Source organism: Balaenoptera acutorostrata, chromosome 10 (genome assembly GCF_949987535.1).
Source record: "Balaenoptera acutorostrata chromosome 10, mBalAcu1.1, whole genome shotgun sequence".
Taxonomy (NCBI): domain Eukaryota; kingdom Metazoa; phylum Chordata; class Mammalia; order Artiodactyla; family Balaenopteridae; genus Balaenoptera; species Balaenoptera acutorostrata.
Window position 1 is genome coordinate 38737270 of NC_080073.1, and position 20491 is coordinate 38757760.

The window sequence follows — 20491 nt, forward strand, 5'->3', positions numbered from 1 at the left end:
CGTCAAAGAGATTTCAAACCAGAAGCTTCAGATATACTGGAAAATCTTTTCCTTGGAAAAGCATCTTTAAACATGTTCTAACTATGGCTTATCCTTCTACGTCGAGGGCATTAAGTGACTGACACTGGAAACTCTTTGGATAATTAAAAACATGACAATAGATGGAAAGGTAGGAATCTCTGGATTTTAGAATAATGAGTAACTTTTGTTTCTCTCTCTCCTCATCTCTATTTCTATCTTCCTATCTACCTACCTATGTCTGTTCGGGCTGCTATAACAAAATACCACAGACTGGGTAGCTTGTAAACAACAGAAAATTTTTTCTTACAGTTTCGGAGGCTGCGAAGTCCAAGATCTAGGTGCCAGCATGGTTGGGCGAGAGCCCTCTTCCGGGCTGCAAACTTCTTGTTGTATATTCACATGGTGAAAGGGTCTAGGGAGTTCTGTGGGATCTCTTTTATAAGAGCACTAATCCCAGTTATGACAGCTCTGTCTTCATGACCTAATCACTTCCCAAAGGCTTCACCTACTAATACCATCACCTTTGGGGTTTAGGTGTTGGTGGTGGTTGGGGGGAACACAAGCATTCAGACCATAGACTACCTACACACACATATTTTTCTACATTTTCATATGTATGTATGTATCTGTATATAATATCCAACTTACGGGGGAGTGCATATATATGTATATATATACACACATGTATAACTTTTATCATCAGAATAAAGTAAATGTATGTGACCCTCAGAACTCCAATATTAGTTTAATGATATTTAAAACTTAAATATAGATGGGTCATTGCAAACCCTGCAATGGATAATGCAGATGCCGAGAACCCAGAACTTGCTAGACTTAATGGTCACTAGAAGTCTGCTCATTTCCAAAGCAGTTAAACAAGCACTTCTGAGCATCCCTGAGGTGCCTGCTGGGCTAGGCTTGTCACCAGCCATAAAAGCTATATAGCTGTTCATAAATGGTACAAAATCATTCTTAAATACTTGAAGGAGGTGTCTAGAAAAAAAGATGGATTCCACCAGAGCGAAATGCCATCCTCAAAATTCTCTGGTAGCTGACCTTCTTTGTGGACACTACCCTGTTGAGTTCCAGAGCTGTGCCCCCAAAGGCCTGTCTGGCAGCTGATGTGACTCTGGAAAAGTTTAACAAGTTCCTGGCTAATTAAGGAAAACAAAGACAACAGAATGAGTTGGTTTTTTGTTTTCAAGAAAGCACAGATGTTCAATATAGAATAGAAGACAGTCCTTTTAAGTTTGCCTTTACTACTTTTTTGATGGGGAAAAAAAAAGTTCTCTTAATGAAACGATCTTAGGTCTTTTTCTTTTTCTTAATTTCTCACCACTTGACAAAAGAAAAAAAACTAGTTCACATGTTTTGGTCCCAGGCTGGGAACTACTGCTTTAGAATTAGTAAAAAGGCTCATGTGGGGGGGGGAAAAAAAAAGACTTATGTGAGAACTCTTGCCTATACCAAGAAACCAAAATAATTTGTCAGAGATGGGCTTAAACTGAGAGAGATATGCAATCAAAACTTAATGCAGGGCTTCCCTGGTGGCGCAGTGGTTGAGAGTCTGCCTGCTGGTGCGGGGGACATGGGTTCGGGCCCTGGTCTGGGAGGGTCCCACATGCCGCGGAGCGACTGGGCCCGTGAGCCACAATTGCTGAGCCTGCGCGTCTGGAGCCTGTGCTCCGCAGTGGGAGAGGCCGCGATAGTGAGAGGCCCGCGCGCCGCGATGAGGAGTGGCCCCCACTTGCTGCAACTGGAGAAGGCCCTCACACAGAGACGAGGACCCAACGCAGCCATAAATAAATAAATAAATAAATAAATAAAATATTAAAAAAAAAAAACAACTTAATGCAACAAGTATTTACCATAGACCTATGAGTTCAGCATTATTCACTCATTTATTGGGTGCCAACTGTGTTAGGCCCTGGGCCAGGCCCTAGGGATATAGTAGTGAAGAAAATTACCCAAGATCTCTGCCCTTATGTAGCTGGCATTCTGATCAGAGGCCTCAGGGAACCTCCTAGGGACATCTTAGGGTGACACACTTTTCACACCCATTCCGAGTATCATACAATACCCAAAGTACTGCTTTGAAAATGTATGAAATACTTTAGACCTTATTTCCAACCATAAAATCTCCACTAAAGTGGCAAAATAAAACCAGAAGACAAACCAAAACAAAACTAGGCAGTGGCCTAAACTAGTCCGGAGGTCTGAGTTTAAACACATCAGAGAAGATGCTGCTGCCACCAAATGAGAATTAAGTCCATGTCATACCATCCCAGTAGCTTGCTATACTTCTCCCTTGCATCTCTCGTCACATCAGAAATTGTGCAACGTCCATCTTCCCCAGAGGACTGAGTCCCATGGTCATAGAGACCCACACTGATCTTGCTATAAGCCCCAGTGACAAGTAAAGTAGGCTTTCAAAACATTCAATGATCACTTAATAACTTGATGATGCTACTGCTGGGCAGCCAATAACCTGCGTCAACCAAGTAGCCTCTACAGGATCTTCAATACTGAAGCATTGGATATGTTTCACAGCTCAGGTTAGGCCAAACAGGGTGACACAAAGTTAGGAGGAAAACCTAGTCTGACCAGTTCAGGACAAACTTGGAAACTTCCAAAAAATGTTTTGACCTATTCAGTGAAGGTCAGACAGAGAGTAATTGGACACACCATAGATGCGCCTGCAGACCATCAGTTAGACCAGAAGGGCTCTTGGAGTGTATCTGTCTGGGGCTGAAAGATCCAAGTAGCCCATCTTCTAAAATGCTGCACTAGTGGTAGCAAGGCCCAGAACTAGGGGCTTTTGATCCCTAAGCCAATGTACTCCTGTTTTCCTTTTTTGGAGGGGCAAAAAGATATATTAAAGATTAAGAGAAAGGGATTATATTTGGACACAGCATGACAAACAATTTAAATTCACATTTACCATTCCTGTTGCTAGAAATGTTTTCTCCTTGGTATACTCCCACCTCTCCTTACCTCTCCCACCCCTCACTGCTCATCCTCTCCAAAATGCCAATACCCCCACTCAATTTTTACAAAACCCTCCTTGGTCCTGCCTTATGTATCCAGACTATGTCGTTAGACCAAGGGTTGGGAAAACCCACCACCCCTGGGCCAATTCTGGCCTGTGACCTGTTTTTGTAAATAAAGTTTTATTGGACCACAGCCAAAATCACTTGTGTATTGCCTGTGGCTGCTTTCTTACTACAAAAGAGCTGAGTAGTTGCAACAGAGATCATATGACCTATAATATGAAGTCTAAAATATTGATTCTCTGGCTCTTTACAGAAAAGTTTACAAACCCCCACCTTATACAATCAAGATGTTCTTCGAAACATGCAGTTCTGAGAAACATTCTTCCCCTGCGATACCTGAAAAGTGCAATTCTTAGTACCATATGTTCCCTTGAGAAATTATTTTTTAAAGTTTTAATAGGTGCATAGGATATAGCAGTCCTTTTAATTACAAAGAATTAAAAACACACAAAAAACTCACTTTTGAAGCAAATTCTGTGAAATGGTATGAGTGATATGGTGGGCAATAAAGATGTGAAAGAGGGCAGACATCTCTTTGGAGAGTTCTAGCCATGGAGGAAAGGAAAAGCTGGGGCAGTGGCTGGAGAGAAGTGGTAATTCTTATTATGCCAACTTGCTGTGACGACCACAATGTGTGAAGCAGTGAACACCCAGCAGACACTCAGAAAATGAGCTGTCACACAACACTGCCTCCCCCCCCGTCCCCCAACAAAGTCAGAAGAGGACTTCTGAAGGTCTAATGACTAGTAAACCAACATATGGAAATATGTTCAGCCTTAGCAGTTACAATAATGAGTGATCCTATTTTCACTGATTATGAAAATAATTTTTAAATATCTGACAGTATTCATACAAGCCAGAGTTCAAAGGTCACTGCAACCAGTCCACTCACACTGATAGCAGGCACTGTTCCAGGGCTCACTACAGCCCTTGTTGCCATTTCAGCGTCACCTCAAATGGACCCACACCAAGGGACTCTCTTCCTCCTACCATTAGCCCCACCCCCCCACCCATGGGAGAAAAATTTAACCACCAAAAGAAGTCACATTGAAAAAAAGTTTATTTAAAAAAGTTCTAGCAGCAAGAACAGTAACAAAACAAAAGGAGAGACGGGACAAACAAAACAAGAGGGAGGCTGTGTCCTGTGGGACTTGTCTCCACTCTTTAATCGAGTTCTTTATACCGAGCAAACATGACTCTTCGCACAGCGTCTCGGTAAGTCTCATTGGACTGTCTCTTGTTGGTTCTTCCTGGAGCTCCCACATTGGGACCCCTCATCCGGCTTTCAGTCTGTAAAACAAAGACAAACAATGAAGTGGGCTCTATGAATTAATTAGCCTCAGGGCTGGTCTTTCACTATAAGCATTTCTGGACTAGCAAGGAGAAGGATATAGGAGAATTTTTAAAGAATGCTTAATTAATAAACAAACACTCAAGATGAATAAGGAGAGTGGCGATGCCATGATTTCAGGATACAGGATTCAACACCAGAAATGTGAGAAGCCAATCTCCTATATGTGGCATTTTCAGACAGGGACTAAGACAACACAAAATGGACAGGGATCCCTCTTATCACCTTTTCTATCTTCTCTTCTTTTCCTTAAACATGAGGGGTGAGGCCCTTCATGGGACCCAGGACTAACTTCATGCTCCTCAAATTTTAGCCATCAAAGACCTCTAACGACAATTCCTCTCTGAGATGCCTTTGTACCTTTTATTGCTGGTTCCCTGGTTCTTTTCACCAAATGATTCTTCAATCTCAAACTGCCTGATTCCCACACTGCCCCATGTCTTACTCTGTGTAAGAGTGAAATCAGCCCCATTCCAAATTCTCTCTCCCCTTCCCATCGCCAATCAAACAGCAAAGAGCCTAGCATGCCTAGCTACAACCCAGTATCAAGACTGACAGGCTTCTCAGCTCTCACGTTCTTTGCCAGCAGTGGTGAAAGCCCAGCTAATAGGCAAGGACATAGCTCTGGGCCACAGAATGAGAGGAAACTAAGTACATGCCAGGTTCATGCCACCCCTAACAAGATGGAAACCATTTCACCTCCTCTGCTGAAGCCAATCCAGGATGGCCATATCCGAGGCCTGCCCCCTTCCTCCAGCCAGTGGCCTGTTGGACACAGCCTCCTTTGCTGCTATTGTCGATGCTTTCTTTACCAACGGGCTTACGATCACTGCAAAAGAAGCATATATACTTAGACACCAGCACTTTCAAAGTGACATGCTTGTGAGCCCAATAAACACCTCTGTCCTCTTGATTCAAATTTGCCGCCTCTTAAGAATATTAAACAGTATCTTTGAGTGCCTGCTATCTATGAAACCGGCTTTGTCCTGGGGATACAGAGATGACCAAGACCTGACCCTGTTCATGGGGAAGGATGTGAGAAGGATAATATGTCAACAGATGCTTACAGCACATTGAAGAGCTCAGTCATGGATGTAGCAACAGTATATATCTACTATGGAAACACGAACAGGGAACACAAACCTGAAGGGGCATCACCAAAAAGGAGGAATTCTAACAGGAGGGTATACCTGAACTGGGTCTTAACAAATGAGGAGCTTATGAGCTAGAAAAAGCATGGGAGGAAAGGAGGACACAAGCAAGGAGAAGTGAAAGAATACAATTTGTCCAGAAGAAGAGTGGCAGGAACTGACAAAAGGCTGCTTGAGCCAGACTGTGAAAAGCCTTGAACATCATGCTAAATCATGACTCTGTACTTCATACTTCAGGCAAAGAATCTCTAGAGCCCAGACCTCCCTTTAGGCAAGGTATATGTTCACAAAAAGGCTAATTTTAGGAGATTTCTGTTTATAAAGGTCATTTTGGTGGTAGGGTAGAGAATGGACAGAAGACTGAAGAGCAAAGATGGAGAGTAAGCAGTCCAGTTTGGAGGTGAGCTAGGAATTGGGGCAAGGCTTAATTATGGATTTGGCCACTAACGATACAGAGGATAAAGGAGGGAGATTGGGACAGACCAGGTAGACCATGATGCGATGATGTTACTACTCTGAAATAGGAATACAGCAGGTTTAGCAGGACTGGACTAGAGAATAATGTGGAATATAATATTGAGTAATTGTTTAGTGTGAGGAGGCTGAGAAGTGGCCAAGAGGATATGCCCAGAAGGTAAACAGAAATAATGATTTTGAGCTCAGAAAACAGAAATGACTTGAGATGGAGCCATAGGACTTGTTAGCCTGTGAGTGGTGGCTAAAGCCTTGGGTACCATAGGCAGTCCAAGTCAAGAGGATGAAGGAGCAAGAATAAAGGAAAACTGAGGGCAGAGTCCTGGAGAATATCCGGAATTACCCAGAAAAGGAAGAGGAGCAGGAGAGAAGACTTAGAAGGAGGAGAGCCAGTAGAATGTGGTGTGATGGGTGCTGAAAATAGAGAGGCATCTCCTTCTACACCCAGCTACACCCAACTGACTCAGGGCTAAGGTGCTCTTCCTCCTCCTGGCTAACTCCTTCAGTTTTGTCATCGTTCAGCGTATTTCAAATTGCAGAGAATGACCCAATGGGATGCTACATTGATTAAGTGGTCCCAACTTAGCACTTCTTACAAATGCGAATAGAATAGACTAAAATAAAAATACCAGTGTTTAATGCACAGTAAGGAAGTATTTTTCATGAAGATTTCTTTTTCAGTTATTTACACACACACACATATTCTGGGCCATGATTCAAAATAATCTCTTATTGAGGGCTGTGAACAAATAAGTTGGAATGCCAGAGCCCCAGACCCCATCTAGACTTCTTAGGGGCCTTTCTCCATCAATCATCTCCCCTTTCCCCACAGGCATACTCTACCCTGGCTACTAGTTCTTTGGCTTACCAATGTAGAGACTTGTTCAAGTTTCACTAGATCAATACCCTGCTTAAAATCATTTCATAACCTCCCACTGCCCTAAGACAAAGTCTTAGCAAGGCGTTCAAGGAGCATGAACTTCACGAACGGGACTGTGTCTGTTGAGCCAGCCTCATCTCCTTGTCACTCAAGCACTTATCTTCAGTGTTCAGCCCATCAAGCTACTTACAACTTCTCAAATGCATCATGACCTCTCTCTCTTTCATCCATGAAGCATGCAGTTCCCTCCAATTGAAATGCCCTCCCCTTCTCCACCGGATTTCTGTGTCTGCCCTACAAGACAAAGTATCACCTAAGCCTTCCTATTCTCTGTTCAGACAGTCAAGGATAATACGTGTCTTGTCCACATGAATATTCCTTGCCCTTGGTGCAGTATCTGTACATAGTGGGCTATCAGCAAATTCTGTATAACTCTGGACTCACGACTTGGGAGCTCTCTGACCAGAAACAAGCACAGGAAGCTAGAGATCATATATCTCTATCAGCAGCCAACCACTTATTCAGCATCTAATGTGTGAGAATGGAGGTTCCCTAGAGAAAAAAGTCCAAGCGTGTGACGTTCTTATCAGGCTAATACGGAGGTACAGCATTACTGATGAGGAGAGAAAGGGTTCCCAACTATAGCCACTCCAGTCCTGGTTTTGAGCAGCTAAGCAGCCAGTGATTCTTACATGCAAACGTACATATTCCGTGTTAAGACAGGTGGTAAAAAGGCTGGGGTGAACTTCATGCTCAAGAGTTCAGACAGAACCTGCTCCCGATAACCTCTCTCCCCGATAGAGAAAAAGGCAGCATGTTGGAGAAAGTGATGGTTTCATCACTAGGCTTTAGACCTAGGCTGAGTGAAGAGTTTCTAGCTTACCTGTCAGTTTCCCTGGAGGATTTAATTCGTTTCCTTTCTGGAGAATCAAAAGATTGGAGTTTTTCCCTGCGATCATTTCCTCTTTCTTTAAACCTTCCCTGTTGGTAAGCAGAAGAACAGATCTGAGACTCCCATCTGAGGGGGCGGGAGAGTGTGAAAGCTTCACTTTATCCCCGATATTTCTTCTAATGTGAAGGGATTCAACTGGTAACTCCTGGAATCTCTCATTCCTTTAAACATTCTTCTTGAGGAAATAGTGGCTTCTCTAACTGGTAAATTTGGGAAGAAGAGGCTATCTTTTCCTCTTCTGAGGAGGAGGTGCTCTCCAATATGCCTCCACAGGTGGATTCTTAACCATCACATAAGACCTGTCATGGGCCGGTGAAGCCTGTAGCTGGGTAAGTGAGTCTGCCTAATTGGTCTAGATAGCAAGTCCATTTGGCTCTCACACTAAGCTACTTCCTCCAACTTGGCCTTTAACAGTAAAAGATGCTATTTCCGCAGCCCTATCCAACACTCCTTCATTGATTTTAAAAGCTGGGCAGGAAAGAGGAATGTTATTTCACCTACCCAGAGACCCGAACACCACCTTTAAAAAAACCAACTTTATTAAGGTATAATTTATAAACTATAAAATGCACCCACTTTAATGTAGTTTGATGAGTTTTGAGAAATGTATACACCATCTTTTGGGGCTTCTTCGTTCTTTATCTTCAGCACAGCCTACAAATGCTACACCAGAAAGCAAAAAGAGTTGGGGTCAAGGGAGTAACAAGTCACCAAATCTTACCTCCCGTTCTCTCCTCTCCAGATAGGCTAGCTCCTGCTCAGACTGTTTTATCTTCCGATGGATTTCCAGGTTTTGCTGAGAAGAGACGGAGTTCTATGAGTGTAGGTCTAAAACAAGTGGTCCTAGAAATGCTCTAGGTCTTTCCTGATAGCTGCTCTAGGACTGTAGCTCCTTCCACTGACCAACTCTCCCAAGTGATCACTGCACCATGCAAGCAACAATCCCTAACTGGTCTTGCGTTAGCCTCGCCAATGGGAACCCAGGTTCTAACACTGGCTTGTCACATAGATTAGTTACATGTTGTGGCACAAGACAGAATTTTATCCTAGTTCTCTCCAAAGTGTAGAAGACACAAATCTGGTTTATATCTCTTTACCTAAGGTAAAAATGGGAGAGGGGAATCTGACTACACCAGTGAAGAAAACCAAAGGCCCACATGCTCTGCCTACCACCACTACCACCTGCCATCCTCAGACACTATTCTCTGTGGGCACTATTCAAGCCCACAGAGAAACAGGAAAAGGAACTCCAAGGTCACAAAAGAACAGACTGCTCTGAGAGTCCTGTACTCCTTGAGGGTCCTACACTCCTCAAGCGTGGCTCCCTCTGGCATATATAAGAAACTTAAGGTGTCCAGAGCAGCTCTTGTACAGAGAGGAGATTCTTTGCATTGGATTACTGCAAGGAAAGGAAAAGTGCTATAGTCCACGTTCCACTGTCCCAGGGCTAGTTCAGTTTGTGGATTCATCAGACCTCTGGCTCCTCTTTCCTGACAACAACTTTTTAATCTCTTTAGCAATTTACTAGCACTTTCATAAGAGAGCTGAATTTTAAATGTGTTGTCTGATGACTCAGAATTCCAGAAGGTCAAAGGAACTTGGGAGGTAGTCTGTTGCAGGGATTGTCAGAAGGAGCCTCTCAGAATCCTAGAAACTTTGCAGAGCATCAACAGAGGCAGCTGGAAGAAGAGGTGTGCCTATCATCAAAGCAGAGCTTCTCAGCTTTTAGCTACATTAAGACTTTGGGTTTTATATTGAGAGAAAGTCTAAATCTAATCCCCTCATGTGCTCTAGCAACATCAGCTAGAAAAGGAGTGTGAAAGAAATTACTTTATACTGAGAACACGAGTCCATCTAGGGGCTTTACTTGTCCAGAATTTGGCTCCTTGGCCAGTACATATAAATGAGAAGACTGCAAGGGAGGACCAATGTATGTCAGTTTAACACCCCAAGAATAGTTGTTGTGCCATGGCTTACAGCAATAACTCACTACATGAAGAGATGGCAGAATGTGACTCACCCTTGGGGAAAACCGCACACTGTCAGAGCTAGATGGAAGTGATACAGGTGAAGCCACCAAGTATCAAAGAAGAAAAGGGCCTTATCTGAAGTCCAACTGTTAGGTTAATGGTAGAGCTAAGATGAGAAACCCAGCAGGTGAGTTTCCTTTTCCACGACCCCTTCTCCTCCTGTCTTCAGCACAGCTTCCATGTTTGGTGCCCCAGCCCCAGCCATGCTGCTTGCCTTGGGTCTACACTCTGAAGTTTTTTGAAGGTGGGCACCGTCTTAATGCAGAGCAACTCATGAACAAAAGGTGGAGAAACAACTCATTTTTGTCTTTTTTTTTTTTGTGGCCGCACTTTATGGCATGTGGGATCTTAGTTGCCCAACCAGGGATCGAACCTGGGCCCCCTGTGGTGGAAGGCGAAGTCTTAACCACTGGACCACAGGGAAGTCCCAGCAACTCATTTTTGAATTAAACTGATTTAATTAGAGGAGTTGGGGAAGATACAGGCTGAGGAGGACAGCATAAGCTTCTTTAGTCACTGTAATGCTCAACAGTGATAAAGAGTCAAAAGTTCGAAAGGTCAGGGCCCTTCCCCTAATACCTTGTGCAGGTCTGAAAGCTGCTGGTGTTTGATCAGAACTTCTTTATTGGGAAACTGCCTTCTGCAGAGCAGACAAGCCAGTTTATTCCAGTCAGTGAGTTTGTCTTCTTCATTCTCCTTCTTGGTCAGCTCCTCCCGCTGCTGGGGCTGTGCTGTGCGGGGCTGTGGAGGAGGGGTCTGCTCCTCCTCCTCTTCCTCCTCATAGTCACTGTCTCCTCCATATTCACCCAGGAGGCCGATCAGTGGGTTTACCACTTTAGGCTGGTAGGAGAAGGCCAGGGATTAACACAAACTCAACCTATATTTGGGGCCTGTTTTCTGGATATTCTGATATGGGCATCTCATTTCTTTTAGTTTGAATAATGAACTGGGTTCAGAATAGGCCCACTGACCATGTTGCTCATTTCCCAGATGGAAGCAACATGGCTCGAGCTTGACTTTTCTCCTTGTCCACTGAGATAAGCCAGAAAGTTTCCCTTAGAAGTGACTCTAGCAACAGAACAGTGATGAGAAGGAAGAGAAAGGGAAACTGACAGAGACCACAGGGAGAGTTTAAAAGTTACAAGTTACTTTTGAAGAGGCAGAGATAGCAACCACCTCCAAGTCACTGTAACCCATGGAGAAAAGGAAAGATAACTTTCATCAAGGCTACAGTAACTCCTAGAGCAAAAGAGATTTAGGAGATGGACTAAAAGCAACTGAAGGATAAACACCCAGGTAGACAGATCCAGTTCCTGAGTAAGGTAAAGACAAAGGCATGGTTAGGATAGATGTTACAGTGAACTGAATCAATAATGTAGAGCAGGCAAAAAGCATTTATCAGTAGCTTGTAGGAAATGTTAAATAATGATGCATGATCATTGGCATATGATCAATCAAAATAAAAACAAACAGAGGGTCTCTATTGCTATATATTTATATTTAATCAAAATAACTTGTGATTAGATTGGCACTATCACTTAAAGGCATCTAAAAAATGGGTACCAATGTTAGCATTGTTCACTCCGGCAGGCAAACTATAAAAATGACCATGCATGCACTCGACACCTATGAGATTCTCATGCAGCACCAAAAGGTAGGAAACATCGGGGCCAGGAAAATGGGTTTCCTTGGTCATTTAGAAGAGAAGAATTAACAAGACCGAGATTCTAACTTAAAAAGGGCCAGTCTGGTGGGAATGTCACAAGGCAGAGGGAAAGAGGACAGATAACTGCCTCTGATTCTCCATCAATACCCCTATTAGCAGACAGGAAAATTTACCTCATGCTCATACTCAAGAAGAGTCCTTGTCTGTGAGACACAGAGAGCTAAAGGACCAACACCAAAGTGAGGCATCAACCTTTGAACTTCCTTTCCCATTCGGAACCAGCCCCAGCCCTAGCCCAGTGCATCAGCTTAGCCTTACTGGTGGAGGACTCTCTTCCTTCTTCACAGTGGGAGGCAGAGGCTTCTTAAAGACATCTTCTGGGGGAGGTGTCCCCTCACTGGCATTTTCCTGAAACTGATAAAAATCCCAGATAATTTTTATATGATATTTATAAAAGCTGGGCTTAGAGTTAACCCTGTTGAAATGAGTCTGATTTTCCAAACCTCTTAATTTGTGAAGTATCTGTAATGTTACTATAATGATTCCAAAATTAAAAAAAAAAAACTTAAAAAACATCACATTTAGTATATATTGAGTGATTACTATATGTCAGGCACCAGGTGATGCATTTATATACATTATCTCCTTCAGCCTTTACTATAATCCTTCTAAATAGACATTAATATGTTCATTTTACAAATGATTGAGAATATGGTTAGAAAGAATAAGTGGCAAAAGCAGAATCCAAATATTAAGCCAGGGGCTTCCCTGGTGGCGCAGTGGTTGAGAATCCGCCTGCCAATGCAGGGGACATGGGTTTGATCCCTGGTCCGGGAAGATCCCATATGCCGCGGAGCAACTAAGCCCATGCGCCACAACTACTGAGCCTGTGTTCTAGAGCCCACGAGCCACAACTACTGAGCCCGCGTGCCGCAACTACTGAAGCCTGCGTGCCCGTGCTCCACAACGAAAGAAGCCACTGCAATGAGAAGCCCGCGCACTGCAACGAAGAGAAGCCCCCGCTCGCCGCAACTAGAGAAAGCCTGCACGCAGCAATGAAGACCCAACACAGCCGAAAATAAACAAATTAAATAAATACATTTATAAAGAAAACAAAAAAAACCCCACATATTAAGCCAGTATAACTTTAAAGTTTTTTGTTTTTTAATTAATTAATTAATTTATTTATTTATTTTTGGCTGTGTTGGGTCTTCGTTTCTGTGCGAGGGCTTTCTCTAGTTGTGGCAAGTGGGGGCCACTCTTCATCGCGGTGCACGGGCCTCTCACTATCACGGCCTCTCTTGGGAGCACAGGCTCCAGACGCGCAGGCTCAGTAGTTGTGGCTCACAGGCCTAGTTGCTCCGCGGCATGTGGGACCTTCCCAGACCAGGGCTCGAAGCCGTGTCCCCTGCATTAGCAGGCAGATTCTTAACCACTGCGCCACCAGGGAAGCCCAAGCCAGTATAACTTTAAAGTCTAAGTTTTCAGTGGTGATCATTTTGTAATGTATAGAAATTTTGAATCACTATGTTGTGCACCAAAACTAACAAGTGTTGTAGGGAAACAAAACAGAACACCCAAACAAACAAACTCACTCAAAGAAAAAGAGATCAGATTTGTGGTTACCAGAGGCAGGGTGGGAGTAGGGGTGGGGAAACTGGATGAAGGTGGTCAAAAGGTAAGAACTTCCAATTATAAGATACATAAATACTAGAGATATAGTGTACAACATGATTAATATAATGAACAGTGCTGTATGTTATATATGAAAGCTGTTAAGAGGGTAAATCAGAAGAGTTCTCATCACAAGGAAAAAAAATTTTTTTTCCTTTTATTTTGTTTCTTTATGAGACAATGGATGTTCACTAAACTTACTGTGGTAATCATTTCATCATGTATATAAGTCAAATCATTATGCTGTATACCTTAAACTTATACAGTGCTGTATGTTAATTATATCTCAATAAAATTAGAAGAAAAAAAAGTTCTCAGACAGATTCTTTCTCTCTATATATGTAGCTGCATAAACACTAGTAGTATTAGAAGGGGGGGGAAGAAAAAGACAATTTATGAATTAAGCCACAGGCCAATTCAGCCATTTGCATTAATGCATAACTGGTGTCAGGGTAAATCAATATAATTCTTTGGAAAATAATTTGATTTTATGCCAGGAAATGTAAAAATGTTCATCATCTTTGTTCTTGAAAATTTATCCTAAGGAAGTAATTTAAAAAAGAAAAAAGAAAATGCTAAATGCTGTATATTATAACAGAATAAGATTAGAAAGAGGAGACAAACAATGTAGGAATGATGAAGAAAACAAGGTCACAGTTTTACTATGAATTTTTACCATACAGGCATGGAAGTAATAAAGAGTATTATACAAACATGAAAAAATACTTATGACCAAATATAAAGTGAAGAAAGAATAGAAAATGGTATCCCCTGCTACAATTACACCTATAGAAATGTGTATACGGAGTCAAGCACTGAAAAGGGATGTAGGAAAGTGAAACTGTGTGGAGCTGAGGTATTGGGGTTTGAGCTGAGCCACTTTGTTCCACCATCCACAGTTTCTGTATTTAGAAAAGAGAGTGACCACAGGCTGTAAGAGGCTAGTGGACTGCCTGCTTTTTTAGTAACTCTACACCTCAAACCCAGACCTCGTCTGTGACTCTTTTCTTTTAATCTGTAATTATGTGGTGAAAAGGGAGCAGATTCACAAGTCTTCTTACCCTTGTCACTCCTCGGTCTTTTTTCTCCTTGCTATCTCTTTTAGACGTTTCCTTCCTGCTGCTTGACCTTCCTTGACTGGTGGGTTTCTTTTCCTTGATGTCTTCTTCCTCAGGTGACCCAGGGTCCTGGGGCACATAGACTTCTTGCTGCAGTACAGTTGGAAACAGTTAAGTCTACAGAACGTTTCACTTTCCCAGTAATTCCAGATCTAAGGAGCACAGTTCCCTTCTGAGGGAAAGAACAGCTCTCTCTCTCAAGCCTAAGAAGAGACCATATCAAACAATCTAAAACTCCACTCCAGGGGCCAGGATGTAGCCAGACCACTCACTGTCCATTTTTCCAAGAACAGCACTGTTCTTGCCTGTAATGCCACAAGGCATTGATTTTCTATATGTGCAACAGTTAACATGAAGATTATCATCTTTAAAATCCACCTAAATAAATATAACTCAATATAAAACCTGGACTTTTTAAAACAAGAAGTAGACATGAGGTACACATAGTACAATAGTAGAGCAGCTGCCTTGAATGGAGAAATATTCAGCTTATATAGATTTAAACTTTTACACTTTTCATGTAATGAGCAACCAGAGAATCCAGGGAATAAAACCTTCAAAGTAACAAATCACAGGTACTTTTCTCAAAAGAATCACTGACAAAATAACAAAGCCAAAAACTCACCTGGGTATTGGGGTCATAATAAGTTCCTGCCAAGGGGTCATAATAGTAGCCAGTAGCAGAATCATATATGTAGCAGTCAGATGAAGCTAGAGGGAATAAAACCAGAGCCAGTGTTAGTCCCTGTCCAATGAAGCCCTTGCTGGGGACTCATCAAGAACAATCTAAGAACGAGGCTGGCCAACCCAAAAAGGTACAGAACCTGTAGATGGTGCTCTCTGAGACAGAACCCCTAGTCAATTGCATCTCTTGCCAACTTTGTGACCATAAAGATTTCAATTAATGAGTAGTCAAGCCAGAAAGAACAATAGAAATAAGACAAAGGTCACTCACACTGTTGTCCTTGTCGATTTGTATCTGAAGACCAGTCTGAATTTCTGCCACCTCCCCGCCTATCTCGGAAATATTTTTTACCCTATCACAGAAAGACAAGTTAAAATTATGGAACTTCTGATAGCCATTTACCTTAACAATCACCCACTAGAGAAAATTTAAGATCACTCTTTCAGTCACTTGAGGATTTTAATAGAGCACCCCCCAACTGTTGAAGCCTACCTGATAGTAGTGCATGTGGTCAGAATGGTCCCCAGCATCATTTCTGCAACAAACAATACAACATGTCTTGAGCCTACTACCAAAAGCCACTTGAGGAGTGCCCAACCCTACAGATTTGCTGAGAAACTCTTTTCCCCCTTTTGCATGGAAAGGAACCAACCCAGACAGTAAGCAAGTCTGGTGATGCAGAGACTCCTGAGGGGAGGGGCAGTGGGACTCCTACAAAGCTATCGGCTGAAGCAAAACAGCAATTGAGTTGAGGGTGCCAGAGCAAGATCTGCCCCATCCCTGTAAGCCTGCCTCTCTGATGCAGCCATTTCCCAGTTACCACTCCTGGGTCAAGATGAATGAAGGAGTAAAGAAGAATAAGATTTCCCATCACTATAGGGGTATGAACAAAGTCAAGACAGCATTTTCTTAGGATTCCAAGGGGCAAGGATATATTGCGATTTTTTTCCTGCACATCCAAGACTGTACCATCACCTGGGACCCAAAGATACCAGAGAATCAAGAGGGAAAAAACAAAAGTACCTAGTACTGCTATTTAAAGGGAAAAACAAAAACCTGGAGTCAGAACAAGGCAAGCTTCAGAAAAAGAAAATATACACACATACCTGAAGCAACTCATACTGGGAAAGCACCACGTTCTACTATCTGTCTCTCCAGCCAGGAATAAGAGTTTCCTCCCAAAAACCTGAGTGGGGGTAGCACCCCTCTGCTTTACCTTCGTTTTCCAGTGGCCAGGTTTACAGCTACCATCTTCCCATCAATGCTAAATGGTGGATCAAGGTTCTGCAAGATCTTCACTACGCGAAGAGCTTCCTGGGGAACCAAAGACTCATTTAAACCCAAAGAGAGAAAAGGACATGTCCCTTGAAAGAAAACTGAACATGGATTTTCCTTCTCAAAAGAAAAATTTCTAAACATTATGTTCTGGTCATAACTCTAATACTAAGAGCACACTGGCAAAAACAGGCAACTCTTAATGAAGGGTTGATCAGAATAACGGTCAGAGTAGACATCAGTTCTTGGTATAAATTTCAGAAATTCAAATCCTCTTCTTTTAGTCTGCAACTGTCACTGCATCAGATTCAGATTACAAAGTCCCTTGTGATTTCTGAGCGTGAAATCTAAGAAATATCAATGATTTTCATTGTTATCCTCACATTACTTCCATAGAAAAGGGCCCCACAACTAAAAATTCAAGCCACAAGAAATCTATTAAAGCAACACTTTGAGGAAAAAGAGGAAATGCTCTGTTTCCATCAAACATAAAACTGTCTGTGGCCAGGCAAAATGATTTTAAGAAATCAGAAAATTCACTAAAATCTTGAAAAGGTTTAGTCCTCAGATTTTCCACAAGTGACTAAGCTGTCACTTTATTTTAACTGGAAACTGTAAATGCCACAAGACAAAAATGGATCTGGAAAACCACTCAGAGTTCCAACTTTCAAGGGCAGTCATTTCACCTGAATGAACCCCAAGAAAAGAATAAGAGGGGTTATGGTACCAAGTAGCAAATGAGAATTCCAAGATTAAAGTCCTTCAAACCTTCTTGAGGTTTCTATAGCCAGCCATCCCTAGGCTGTTCTGAGGTGGTAGGAGGTGAGGGATCCAGGGGGTGGTGGTGGTGGTGACGGATAACTACGACTCACCGCATGGGAGTCAAGGTCAATAAAGCCATAGGTGTGGCCCATGGGGCCTGTTCTGTTCTTGATGATACGGACGTTAGCAGTAGTAAGGCGGACGTAGGGCTCCAGCACTTCCACTATCACCTCAGGTGGAGTGGAACGATAGATGCGTTTTAGCATGATTGCTGAACAAACCAAGCACAAATGGGAGAGGAGAAAGGAAAGAGTAAGAAAGGTTTACATTTTTGAAGTCCTCAGAGCCTGAGTGTATATATATATATATATATATTTTTTTTTTTTACTGCAGATGACTGCAGATGTTACCCTGCTCTACCAAGGCTGGTTCTATAACACAATGCTAGTCAAATACTTCATATTTTTCTTCACCAATACTTAGAAATCTAAAGTTATGCTTTGCTGCACCTGAATAGCAACTTGCTATTTGGAGGATATAGATTACTTCAGTGAGGCCCGCAAAAAGCAAGAGCCTCTTCAATCAGGCCGAGCAGTTTTACTAGGGTGTAGGAAGCTGCTGGTCCACAGCCACAACACAAGCAATCTATGTTCCAACCATGGTGGTCACGGTCTGGTACATGCCCCAACAAACCACTTACTTTTGCTTTCCCCATCGGGGCGTGTCTCCCCAGACCATGGCTCCTTCTCTCGATCTCTTCGGAAGGTGAGCCCTTCCCTCCGCGAAGGAGGGAGATACCTTTCTGCTTCTCTCTTTTGATGTCCCAAGCGTGGTTCTTGTCCTTCTTCCCGCTTCTTGGGTTCAGATTCCTTATCAGCTGACCTTGGTTGGCTGGGTTGTTTTTCTGACGGTGCTGGTATGGATGTTTTCTGAGGCTGAGGGTAGGTTATTAATTCTTGCTTGGCCTCTGTCACTAGAGGAACAGAACAGAAAGAGAATCTCCAACAGGTTTTATCCCCCCAAACACTGTGATTCCTCCTTACCTGCCACCAAATACTCATACTGGAATGCTTTTATTTTGTTTTGTTTGGCTGCACCACGTGGCATGCGAGATCTTAGTTCCCCGACGAGGGACTGAACCCGGGCCACAGCAGTGAAAGCACCAAGTCCTAACCGCTGGACCGCCAGGGAATTCCCTGGAATAGTTTTAAAAGTCAAAGAAATACCTACAAAAAAGTCCTCTGACAGACTTTAAGCACGGCTAATAAGACAGCATATAAAATAGTTAAACAGAAGAAACTACCCAGTATTTAAAAAATTTAATCTTAAGAGTTTTCTATCACTTCCCCAACATTTAAATCTTTCATGAGACCCTGAACTTTACTATTATAACCAATGATAGAACAGATCTGGGGACAAAATTACCAAAGATATGGCCCTTGCTAGAAGTTTGCTAGAAACACTTATCTCAAACGTGTATGGCTAGGGGCCTTGCTTCTTCCAGTGTTATGGTACTAAGATAGCTGCTCAAATTCTGTAAGACCAGACACCCTATTCTCTGGAGAAGCTAAGAAGAGACCTACCTGCACACAGCTCATTTATATGCAAATAATTACAATGGGCAAATGTCCTTTAAAATGTAAATGATTCATTTCAAATCTCTTTCTAAAGCAGGATAATTTGTCCAGTTAATTGGAGGTATTTCTGCAATTAATTCATTCTTAGAGGAAGTCATGAGGCTCAAAGAGACATTCTATGGGAGCAGTGTAGAGATTACTTAACAGCAGTGACAGGCGACCAATGAATATTTGCTATGTATGTTTCCATGTTAAAGTTGTGTCAGCCATCTTAGTGGTATGGTGCTCAAGGGTTTTTACAAACCATCTGTTCATTTGTTAGAGTAGACTGAGAAAGAAGTCTTTCTTGAGGGAAAAAGCACAATTTTGCCTAATTGAAGTAATACAACAAGCTAAAGATCTCCAACCTGTCCACGGGGAAGTTATTTACTCACCTTCCCACATGCTGCTTTGGTCTCTAGAGCATGTAGAGCCTTACCCAAAGATTTTCAGAACACCTGCTTCACAGTCCTCATTAAAGAGTAGAATCTCCACTATAGGCCAAAAACCCAGCTAAGGAATTCTTTGTAGGCATGCTAAGTTCTAACCTTGGAACAAACAGATCTTTCAGAAGACTAACAGGATCCCAGCACTGAACTGTATTTTATGGTCATGCACTAGCTTCCCTTACAGGATAATATCAGAAAGAGGCACATAACAGTCATTGTTATAGGACTATTGTTACGGATGCCTTTGACAGACTCTTCAAGGTTGTTTACCTACAGGTTCTCAGGAGAAATTAACTTTAAAACCAAGTTACTGAGAAGCTGTTAGGTTTATTACTCTATAAAAATAACACATACCCTCAACCCTGATTATTGTCTCTTGTTTATATTTTTACTGTTACTTTAACAAATGTTTTTGTGTTGAAGATCCTCAAATGTTTAGAACGTAAATGAAAAAATAATAACAAAAGCAAATTATTCCCAATAACTTCAAAGAAGCTGGGGCAGGGTGGGTGGGGTGTCCACATGGACTAATGCCATGTAGACTCTTTCTCAATCTAATATCCTTAAATGTATTCTGAGTAACAATACTACTGACCTCTGGTCAGCTGGGTTATGGGTAAGGAGCCCATAACCCATCTCATTCCCCTGGCAGAACTCTGAGATCCAAAACTATTTACTAACAGGTCACACGAAGTTAGCTATCACATTGCACTTTTAAGAGCTTTACAGATCATCTTGTATTTAGGGATGATAACCCTTTGAAGCCAAGGAAAGCATGAAATTTGTTTTGCTCAGTGCACAAAATAAAAACTACCACCTCCATCTCTACCACCACTCACCTTCCCTTGGGCACTTGCAGAATGAACATGAAGATCGGTGTCCACCAGTGCTGGCCTTACACTACAAGGGAAAGGAAAAGAATTCAAATTGACCAAAAAAAATTTTTAAAAAAATCTTACGTATATCCAACACAGCAACAACTGCCAAAAAATGAAAGAAATAAGCCATATCCCAGATCACCTTAAAACCTAATCAGTCTGATGTCTTCCACTCATCAGAGCTGACACAGACTCTGATGAGCTGCTGTTTGAGAGCTGCCTCTGACAGGGTATATGGATCTTGGAGCAGCCCCAAATGCTTTTGCTCTGGACAAGGATTTCTACAGGAAGTAAACCTGACTAAGAAAACTGGATTATTAAGTGGTTTATAGGATATACTGCCCTAAAGCTGTTACCACTCAGTCTGCATCCAAAATTTGATCCTGAACTGGTTATGACAACCCTATTCAGGCTTGGCTGGAACTGAGAAGAATCCAGTGATCAATTCCTTTTTCA

The 20491-nt window shown here is 42.3% G+C and overlaps 1 protein-coding gene across 4 annotated transcripts in view; it reads right to left on the bottom strand.

The window, feature by feature from the left end:
• Positions 1-4116: 4116 nt before the first annotated feature.
• RBM6 (RNA binding motif protein 6) overlaps positions 4117-20491 on the bottom strand; it is a 105618-nt gene continuing 89243 nt past the window's right edge. For all 4 annotated transcript variants that reach the window (XM_007168706.3, XM_057554230.1, XM_057554229.1 and 1 more), the window contains 14 exons: positions 19997-20057; positions 17793-18065; positions 17203-17363; positions 16272-16369; positions 15548-15590; positions 15326-15407; positions 14996-15081; positions 14314-14460; positions 11897-11992; positions 10492-10752; positions 8604-8678; positions 7814-7911; positions 5125-5254; positions 4117-4364 (listed from right to left, as the gene is read on the bottom strand). In XM_007168706.3, the coding sequence (XP_007168768.1) occupies positions 4239-4364; positions 5125-5254; positions 7814-7911; positions 8604-8678; positions 10492-10752; positions 11897-11992; positions 14314-14460; positions 14996-15081; positions 15326-15407; positions 15548-15590; positions 16272-16369; positions 17203-17363; positions 17793-18065; positions 19997-20057 (1737 nt within the window). In that variant the 3' untranslated portion in view covers positions 4117-4238. The remainder of the gene's footprint in view (positions 4365-5124; positions 5255-7813; positions 7912-8603; positions 8679-10491; positions 10753-11896; positions 11993-14313; positions 14461-14995; positions 15082-15325; positions 15408-15547; positions 15591-16271; positions 16370-17202; positions 17364-17792; positions 18066-19996; positions 20058-20491) is intronic.